The sequence below is a fragment of the Candoia aspera genome, chromosome 2, assembly GCF_035149785.1.
Source record: "Candoia aspera isolate rCanAsp1 chromosome 2, rCanAsp1.hap2, whole genome shotgun sequence".
Classification (NCBI taxonomy): Eukaryota; Metazoa; Chordata; class Lepidosauria; order Squamata; family Boidae; genus Candoia; species Candoia aspera.
Window position 1 is genome coordinate 9,985,233 of NC_086154.1, and position 10,567 is coordinate 9,995,799.

Consider the following 10,567-nt stretch of genomic DNA (forward strand, 5'->3'; position numbering starts at 1 on the left):
CACTTACAAAACCATCTCATCAAGAGGACAGCAGATGCAACTACCTTGAGGAGTTCAAAAACACCTAAAACGGACAATAACATTTACACAGCAGCCTCATACGCCAGCACAAGGTGTCCTAGGCTGCAGCAAATTAGGCTTAAATATTATAATAATCCAGGCAGAACTTCCATTAGAGATAAAAGAGCTATCTTGGAATGCAGGCATTTGTGGATTCAAATTCTACAGGAAGGGCAAGGAATGATTAGATACCTCAATAGGGCAGATTCAGTCAACAGTCGTTAATTGAGAACAATTCTAGACACCAAAAAGTCACCTGGTACAGGGAATGCATTCAGCCTCATCTGAAAAGCTTCAGGCAGATAATTAAATTAGGTATGTAAAAGAGAAAATCTTCTAATGGGAGCGCAAATTTTGGCAAATGAAATGCTTGTGCGCCCATATCCTATCCTGCCTCATTTGTACACCATGCAACCTTGGAAAAATTAAATTCTTTTTCAGCCAGAGAACGGAAATCAAATTCATCACGTGGTTCCGTTTTTGACCTGCCCGCTCACCAACCAGCACATAAAAAGGAAGCATCATTGTCCCCAGCTGGAGGATGCTGCAGCTTTATGGACCATTTTAAAGAACTATTCACCGTCAACATGATGAAGTTATTAAACCAACTCCGTCTCTCCATGAACTGTGTGCTCCACTTCAACAATTCCTAGAAAAACATTAAAGCCGTAATTTTTCTATGTCATTTAGAGGCTGTGTAGGTGACAGTTCCTACCCAGGGTTCAAGAGAGGCAAAAGCTTTGTATATGTCTGATAAGGCTCTTTGATATGCTGTCATGAGAATTATTTATGTACTTATTTGTTAGATTAATATTCCCTTTGGCCTTCAAGAGCAGCCAGGTGAGAAAATCGTAAGGAATACCAAGAAGTCACAAGAATTTCTCACCAGACAGTAAGCATGAAAATGATTCGGTGTGAACACAGGAGAAATGACGCACAAGATGGCAAAGCTCACTCATTTTCTCACAGATATGCTCCTGTACCGAGGGATCTAGAGGTTTTGACGGACAGCATGATAAAATGTCTGACCCAGTTTTACGGCTATAGGGAAAGAGGCAAGTGCTGGGGGAATGTTTTACTATCCGTTTGGAGAAGCGGTGGCAACAGAGGACTCCTCTACAGCTTCTATCACAACTGTGCTGCCACATTTCATTGTTTTTCTTTCAGTATTACAGTACGATTTTCACTGGAAATTCCCTCCCAAAGGGAATTATTCCCAAGGCCTAGGACTTGGAACGCCCTGTTCCTGCAGGGATTCTCTAATTAGCCTTCCCCACTTAAAACTCTTCTCATTAACGTATGGTGTACTACAGATTCCCTTCCTGAAATCTTGCACTTGTGCCATATGGATGTTCCCCCAGGCTGAGAACACTTGTATCATCTCTCTTAAGCAGTGTTCCTCATCCTTAGCAACTTGAAGATGTGTGGACTTCGACTCCCAGAATTCCCCAGCCAGCCATGCTGGCTGGGGAATTCTGGGAGTTGAAGTCCACACATCTTCAAGTTGCTAAGGATGAGGAACACTGCTCTTAAGTATGGATTGTCGATGGCTCTTCGGAATTGCTATCTGGTTGAAGACTTTACCTCACTGAGAACTTTCATACAGAACAAAGAGTCAGGAACAGCCTTTTAAGCCATCAGATCTAAACCCACTTATGTGCAGGAATCCCTGTCAAAACACCCATGAGAAATGTCTTTCTGGACTCTGCTTGAACCCATTCAGTGAAAGGGAGTCTGTGTAACTGGTCCAGCCTCTCAAGCTTTCTTACTATTGATGAACGGTTTGAAGTATTTCCTGGCATTTAACTAGAATCTATCCCCTTTAACGTTCGTTCTCCTGTTTTACACTCTGGAAAGAAAGGGAACATGTCATGAGGATGGATGGTGAGTGGGAGGGGGCCCCTATCCAGAGGGAAAAACGCACGTGCAGTTTAGAGGCTTTGAACTGTCCTTCAAAGAAACTCAGAGCAGACCTGCCTTGAATTTTGGGTTTATCTGTGGGGGTTTCCCATGGTCTTTCAGTTTGGTAGGATTTTCTGTCTACTAGAGTAGTTCAATAAACAGTAGAGACCAAGATACCATCTCAGCGTGGTTCTTCACTTTAAGATAGGACATCAAACCTGCCAAACTGAAAGACCGTGGGAAAGCCACACAGATAAACCCAAAACTCAAGGCGGGTCTGCTCTGAGTTTCTTTGAAGGAAAGTTCAAAGCCTCTAAACTGCGCGTGCGTTTTTCCCCCTGGATAGGGGCCCCCTGCTGCTCACCATCCGTACTCAGGACAGAACAAGTCACCACGGAGTATTGCCAAGAAGTCTTCCTTAAGGAAGTGGAGATCTTTAGTGGTACTTCAAGTCATCTCCTAGACATTGCTCACTGAGAACATCTGTAAGGCGTCCCACAAGTATGTTTTTTATGCTTCTTCAGACTTCTTGCCCTGTAGAAGTCTTTCCCACCTTGATAACATTTATATGGTCACTTTCTAGTATGAATTCTTGTATGATATTAAGGCTCTCTCTAGCATGGATTCTCTGATGTCTCTTCAAATTTCCTCTCTCATTGAAGCATTTCTGACAGTGAGAACATTTGTAAGGCTTCTCTCCCGTGTGAATTCGCTGGTGCTTCTTCAAAGTTCCCAACCGATTGAAGCCTTTCCCACACTGAGAACATTTGTAGGGCCTCTCTCCAGTATGAGTTCTTTGATGCCTCTTCAGGATTCCTGCCAGGCTGAAACATTTTCCACACTGAGAACATGTGTATGGTCTTTCTCCGGTATGAGTTCTTAGATGCCTCTTCAGAATTCCTGTCTCTCTGAAGCATTTCCCACACTGAGAACATTTGTATGTCTCCCCAGTATGAATCCTCTGATGCATCTTCAAACAGTTGGTGTGACTGAAGCATTTCCCACACTGGGAGCATTTGTAGGGTCTCTCCCCGGTGTGAATTCTTTGGTGAGTCTTCAGATTTCCTGACTGATTGAAGCATTTCCCACACTGAGAACATTTGTACGGTTTCTCCCCGGTGTGAATTTTCTGATGCTGCTTCCAATATTTTGCCTTGTTGAAGCCCTTCCCACAGTGAGAACATTCATACCATTCCTCTTCAGGATTACACACCGGAAATCTGCTTAGTGAGTTTGTGTTAGTAAAGGTTTTCCCATATTCAGGAGAACTATTCCGTGTTTCTCCAAGATGGTTCAAGTTATTCCCTGTTCCATTCTCAGAGATTTCAAAGCTTTTCTCACTTATGATGCTTTTCTCCTCTTGATTCAAGTTTGAGCTCTGCTGGTAGCTGTTGTCTGACCTCTGAGGACACCATTCCAATCCCTCAGTAGAAGATACTGCGTTCAGTTCCACTCCGTAGTGGTATCTTCCGTCATACTGGGAGAACACAGGCATTTTATCCTCCTTGGACGTAGCGGCCTTTTCAGTAATAGCAGCAGTAAATTCCGGCTGAAGCGAAGTATGTTGGTTCTCACACCCCATGGGGGCCTTCTGCAGCTGCTCTCTTGGCCTGCAGCCTTCCTCTTCCATTTCTACTTTTACTGGCAGATCCCCAGAGCTAAGCTGTAGATCTGTCCCGTGTGTTAACCCTGGTTCACTTCCTCTACGCTCAGAATTCTCCACTTTGATCTCAGTTTCCATTCTGCTCTCTGCAGAGGAAGGGAAAGAAATGTTAACCACAGCTAGATTCCTCACTTCCAAGATGTTTCTAGTATCTTTTTGAATGGCTTTTCCTTGCAATGCATTGCTGTCTCTAACAGGTCTTTTTGTCTCAATGATCATATTAAAATCCTTCCTTATCAGGAAGCACAATTGTTAGATTACAGAACATGTCGGCCCTTTGAAGTTGAAGGGACCAGAAGAAATACTGGAACCCCATTTTATTGATCTAGGCTATAATAATAGACTCTTGAAAGCCTGGCTGCATTTCCCTTTCCTTCCTTCTTACACTAAAGACCATCAAGAAGGGCAATCTTGAGTTTCTTCCTCACCCCTTCCTGTGTTTCTGAACTAAGTTGATGTTTTTGTGATGGCTACCTCCATACTCCTCTATATATACTCTGAGCCACTTTGTAAATAAATTTGATAATACAAATATTAATTTCAAGTAAGAATGGAAAAGATTTTTACTGTTTACCAAGAACTCTTTATACTACTACATTCCCATGTGCCTCAACACTTTCTTCATACACAGGAAGCAAACCCCACACTCACTCACACTGACAATGTTACCTAGTCGGGTAATGAAATGTTGCAAGCAAACCACCGAGCTCAGAAAGCACCAAGGACTCCACAGTTCAACCCTGAGCTCCAGAGATTTATTTGTTTGTTTATCAGATTTGTCACCGCCCATCTCCTCCGACTGGAGAGACTCTGGGCGGTTTACAATATAAAATAATAAATATATAATAAAATTCCAATAAAATACCCTCTAAAACAATTTCTCAATGACCAAATATAATAAAATCCAGATGGCTGTGGTCTCATTCAGTCATTGTGTAGGAGGGGCACTTTAAGGCACTAGCCAACCCCAAGTATGACTATTCTCCTCCCTGCCCCAGGCCCGATGGCAGAGCCAGGTCTTCAACTTCCTCCGGAAGGCCAGGAGCGATGGGGCTAACCTCACCTCTGGGGGCAGGATGTTCCAAAGGGCGGGCGCCACTGCAGAGAAGGCCCGCCTCCTGGACCCCGCCAGATGGAATTCTCTTATCGACGGGGTCCGTAGCATGCCCTCTCTGCATGACCGGGTGGGACGAGCTGATGATACAGGGAAGAGGCGGTCCCTCAGGTAACCCAGTCCTGTGCCAAATAGGGCTTTAAAGGCGATAACCAACACCTTGAATTGGACCCGGAAGCAGACTGGTATCCAATGCAGCTCGCGTAGCAAAGGTGTTATGTGCGCCCTTCTAGGGGCACCAAAAATAACCTGTGCAGCCGCATTCTGGACCAGCTGAAGCTTCCGGATACTCTTCAAGGGTAGCCCCACGTAGAGCGCATTGCAGTAGTCTATATGGGAGATAACAAGGGCATGAGTGACTGTCCGAAGGGCCTCCTGATCCAGGAAAGGGCGTAGAAGATTCTCTTCTATTGGTACTTCCTTCATCTTTCAATCAAAATGACTAAAAACAATATGTCTCTTGCCTCTTTGGAGCTAGGTAAATAGACAATTTGAACACTGATTATCTACTCTTTCCTGTTCATCCAAAATGTGTGTGTTCCATACTGAATGCCCCAATTCATTGTCCTTTGGAGCTAAGTAAATGGAGATAAGGATATGGATAGGCTAAACCTGGCCAGTTTTGCTGAACGGCAGAGGCCCCCTTACTTAAAGAGTCAATGCTTCTGTGCTCCGACTGGAGAACTTCCCACGCCATCCTTTTAGGGACAGGCTGGAGCAGCTTCCACTTGACTGCCGGCAAGCAAACATCTCTTTCCTTCCAGTCTGTGACTTCCTGTAAAGAGTAAGAGACAGTCACCCCCTTTCCTTCTGATTCCACTGCAGTAGAAACAGGTGTAAAGAAAACCTTTGCCCTCACTGTAAAATCCAGAACTACTAATAGTGTAATAATTCCTTTACTGATCAACGTTTATTATAACAAGCATGGAGCGGATCCTCTATATCAGTGTTTCTCAACCGTGGCAACTTGAAGATGGGTGGACTTCAACTCCCAGAATTCCCCAGCCAGCTTGCTGGCTGGGGAATTCTGGGAGTTGAAGTCCACCCATCTTCAAGTTGCCACGGTTGAGAAACACTGCTCTATATCCACAATATTTCTCGCGGTGGGGGAAGTGTCCCATATTTTAGGTCAAAACACAAACTGCTTCTTGCAAAGTGAAGTTACAAACTTTGGTAGCATTCTGTGTACTCTTGGCAGTGAGTGCTGTTTGAATTCTTCTGCTAGGGGTACATATAAATGCACGCTACTGTTCTGGGCTCAGTATCTGAAGCAGAGATTTCAGTAGGTCTCCAGGGATCAACCGGAAATCAACTCCCAACTAACAAAGCTAACAATTAAAAGGCTGGAATTTTAGCTAAAAGGAATATAGATTGTATACTGTTTAACCTAAAGGGAGTAATCGGACCGGCAGCCAAGAATACGTCTTTATGCTGATGCTACATATCCCCAACCTGGCACAGGGTTCGCAAGGTTGACGCACGCACCTCTCTCAGAGCAGTTTGGACCGTCCCAAATCTTTCGGAAGGAAGTAGTGGGCTGGGGTGCCTTGAGGATTTGATTGCATGTCCTGCAGGTGAGAATCGAGACATTACAATAAGAATGTGCTTACCCCCTCCCAATTAAGTGATTGACACATAGCTGCATCCAACACCTCTCATTTTTAGGGCTGTGAACAAGGCAGAATCTTTGCAGGCGGAATTCTGAGATTTAACAACGGTGGGGAAATGCCTCTCTTGCCACCCACTTTTGTCCCAGCTTTAGAAATTGCTGGTTGGTTTCCTTTTCTTACATTTCCTCTTCCATCCCCATCTAACTCCTTTCCGTGGTGGGCAGGAGGTCATCCTGCCTATATAGGATGGACCCGAAAGGTTTGATAGTGGTCCGCTTTGATCAAGTAATTCTGCTCTTAAGGTTTCCCTTGACATGAAGTCCAGCCGTGTCTGACTCTAGGGGGCGGTGCTCATCTCCGTTTCAAAGCCGAAGAGCCGGCGTTTGTCCGAAGACACTTCTGCTCTTGGTCAAGGCTTACTGCAAGGTTCTTACAGAAACTACTGATCAAATCGGGAGAAAAATACTTAAAGTGAGGGGCTTCTGATCCAAATCGTGCTCCTGCTAAGCTATTATTACCTTATAGCCAGATTTTTATGGCAGACATTCAGTCCTTCAGAATTCAGCTGCTCCGGGTTTGGTGATCCACATAACCTATTGCATTTATCAAAATTCCCTCTTCCAGGCAACTGATCAAGGAAAGGAAATTTAAGTTTAAAACATCCCATAAATGCAGAAGGGCCTTCCAAGGAGTACTAACCCAGCATACTGATCTCCACCTCAACATTTTCTCTCTTCACAGCCTCTAAGGGCTCCTTCTCTGCACATTCAAAATTGGTGAGTTCTTCATTTTGTGGCCCCTGAAACAGGAAAGACAGCCCTACTCAGAACAGTGGGATTGATTTTGCCATAAATAGGAATCTTGGGGGCTGGTTGCCTGGGTCTCATGAAGGTTATTGAAGGTTATGCAGTCAAGTTACATAATACTACACCGAATTCTAACTTGCTCACAGTTCCTATTCAGATTGTTAATGTCACTGGATTCACCCTGCAGGAAATGCTGTACCAGTGAATCTTCTCCCCAGAATTAAGCTCCCCAAATTAATATTGCTCTGCGTGAAATAAAAAGTAAAAATATTAGCATAAGACTTTTTGTGCGGGTAAGATAGTTTCAGCATTAGTGGTTAAATGGGAATGAAATCAGTGTTCACCCAGTCACCATGTTTAGGCTCTGAAGTTAAACATGGGTGAGCCCAGGTAGTACTTGGGACAGGATTCCAGGAAATCCTAGAAAAAAGGTCACGCAGATCACTTCCATCAAGTTGCTAAGAAAACCTTGTGGATATATCTGCATGTGTACTAAAAGTGATGTAATTGTGCCTAATTAATCAGGAAAAAGAAAGCATGAATACATAAGAGTCTTAACTTCACATGAAATAATACCAGTGACTGACTTCAAATAAGGGGGAACCATTGACTTCAAATGAGGGGGAAGGAAGAAGGACTTGGAAAATTATGACATAAACAGAACAACTTCAGAAATGTTGACAGTGGTGTTTAAAATTCTTGTAATCACCAGAAGTCAAAACAGACTGAACTACTTCAATATCTTTAAGTATCGTATGTGTTTCTAGCACCCAAGTCCATCCTCGTCATGAAAAGCTGAGATTTATATCCTCAAACCATACCTGACATGCTTCTGATTCGGACCCTTGCTGGCTCCGCAGGAACTCTTCCACCAGGGCCACTGCCTGGGAACATGTGTCCGGCCTCCTTGGTTGAACCCAGCTTTGCAGCTTTGGAGGCAGGCTGGCCAGGAACTGCTCCAGGATCAAGACCTCCAGGATCTGCTCCTTGGTGCATCTCTCCGGCTTCAGCCACTGGTGGCAAAGCTCCTGGATTTGCCTGTAAACCTTCCAAGGATCATCCACCTCCTGGCAGCAGAACTGCCTGAAACGTTGACGCTGCGCCTCCATTTTCACAGCTTCCCCTTTCAAGATGGCGGCCTTCACCTTCCCGTAGTCATCCCGTTCTCCAATTTCCAGCTTTCGAAAGGCCTCCTCCGCTTCTCCGCTCAGGGCCGGCAGAAGACAGGCCACCCACTGTTCTCTGGGCCAGTGGCAGGCTGTGGCCACCTGCTCAAAGGAGGCCAAGAAGGCCTTGGGGTCTTCCCAGGGAGAAGCGTCCACCATCTTGGGCCTTCCCTCTCCTGGGCAGACGGGTTGCAGCGTCTGGAGGAAGTGCTGCCACTGTGTTTCCCAGCGCTCCTCCATTCCAATGAATGGGCCCCTCCTGTTCCTCTCAAATGCTCCCCATCCTGCTTGCTCTGAAGATGCTGAGGTGCAAAACTCAACTCCTCCACGTCTCTCGTTTAATTCAGGAACTGCCTTTTTGTTCGCTATGGGTACTTTCTCTGCTGATGACCTTCGTAAATCTAAAGTTTAGAGCATTTTCAAATCAGATCACTCTCACTAAAATATTGAAAGGAGATGCAGCATTTTCATGTCTTATCATACTTTGAAATTAATAAAAATGAGATAGAGCAGATCTCTGCTGTCCATCCTTCTTCCCCTGTTGTCTAATTTAAACTGGGGTCTTCTGTCCTTTTCGAGCCATTCCCCAATCTATCTGAAAAAAGGCTGACCAAGAGGCTTACAAACCCTGTCCAGTGAGACCACAAAGTATCACTTGCGGAATGAATACAGAGGAATAATCAAAGGGGGCCTTTAAAAACATTCAGCGCTTTAAAGGCTACACTACCTTCTGGCTTCTGCGAATGAAACTGGACTTCCTTTTACAGGTGAAATCACACGGATTCACTGCAGATCCGCTGATGAAGGTAACAACAGCAATAATATTAGGAGATTAAACCCTCGCGCTTCCTCTGCACCTTGCTTGCGGGACAGAGGGGAAGCGCAAGCGGCGAGGCCAGCCCGGCCCCTTCTCTTCTCCCCGAAGACTTGGCCGCGCCAAGGGCTCAGCTTCCGGGCGGGGATCGGCCCACTCGCCGCCTCCCCTCCGGCGGGAGCTCCGCGGCGGCAGGCAGGCACGGACGGACGGAGGGAGCAGCGGGGAGGCCGCCCTTCCTCCGCCGCGCGGCGCTGCGCCCCGGAGCCGCGTCTTCCCCGGCCCGCCGGGAGCCCGGCCTGCGCCGCTGCGCTGGGAAGGCGAGCGAGGCGCGCAGCGCAGCGCAACGCAACGCAGCGCAACGCAACGCACCGCAACCCGCCCGGGTCCCTCCTCGGCTCCGGGGACGGTCCCGGCCACGGAGGGCGCGCGGGCTCCCCGGACGGAGCCGGAGCCAGAGCCGGAGGCCTCCCGGTGCAACGCTCCGCCGCAGCCCCGGGGAAGCCTCCGCCTCCCGCGCGCAGGGTTGCGAGGCTGGGGCCGCCCCGCTCCGCCGCCGCCGCCTCCCCCGCACGCAGCCCCGGCCCGTACCGGCAGCGGCGGGGCCCGCGCGGCTCCCCTCCTCCCCGGCGCCGTCCGGTGGGCGTGCGGGCGCGGGCGGCCCCCCGGGACGGGCGGCCGCAGCTGCGCCCATCAATCCCCGCCCGCTTCGCTGGACGCTCCGCCGCGGAGTCGGCGGAAGGGAGCCCGCGGGCGCCCCCTCCCGCCCGGCCGCGGCTCTGCCGCCTCCCCCGGGCCCGGAGGGGTCTCGGCCGGGCGGGCGGCGGAGAGGCTTCCTGGAGGCGTATGGGTGGGGGGGGTCGGCCCGCCGCCCTGGGATGGATTTCCTGGTGGCCTCCCAACCGGCTACCGACTCGGGCCCGCCCCGCTTAGCTTTTTCCGAGGTCGGCCACGATCAGCCAGCTGTGGCCTTCTGCTGCAAGAGACAGCCTGGAGTCGTGGGTCGTTGGGCAATAAAGACCTGGGCTTGGAAAAGCTGGATCGAGACTTTCAGGTCTGATGCTCAGATTGCAGAGGATCTTCTGCAGGGGCTAAATAACCCGATAGCCTGTGTCCGAATGGCATCCTGGGTAGAAGTTAGCATCTCTGTGGGGAAATGCCCCTGAAAGCAGCACTTAGGGACTATATTGAAACCTAAGGCTTGCATCCTCTAAATCAGCCTTTCTCAACCTTAGCCACTTTCAGATGGGTGGACTTCAACTCCTAGAATTCCCCAGCCAGCCTCACCACTCTAAATGATGTTTCCTCCTCCAGATGTTTTGATAAGGTGGAGATACAGAAAGGTGGACTTCCTTTTGGGAGGCACCAAGGAGGACAATCCTGGCCTGTTCCTCTTGATCATGGTTGGAACCAGGGTCCTGATCTGCTTACT

General features: G+C 48.0%; 1 protein-coding gene across 1 annotated transcript; it reads right to left on the reverse strand.

Annotated features, from left to right (window-relative positions):
• Positions 1-2,363: 2,363 nt before the first annotated feature.
• On the reverse strand, positions 2,364-9,834 carry LOC134492066 (zinc finger protein 397-like). The gene is made up of 6 exons (XM_063296187.1): positions 9,727-9,834; positions 7,977-8,722; positions 7,049-7,148; positions 6,225-6,307; positions 5,388-5,514; positions 2,364-3,711 (listed from the first exon to the last, which is right to left on the reverse strand). The coding sequence occupies exons 1-6, from the start codon at positions 9,827-9,829 to the stop codon at positions 2,483-2,485; spliced, it is 2,388 nt and encodes a 795-aa protein (XP_063152257.1). The 5' UTR covers positions 9,830-9,834; the 3' UTR covers positions 2,364-2,482.
• Positions 9,835-10,567: the final 733 nt, after the last annotated feature.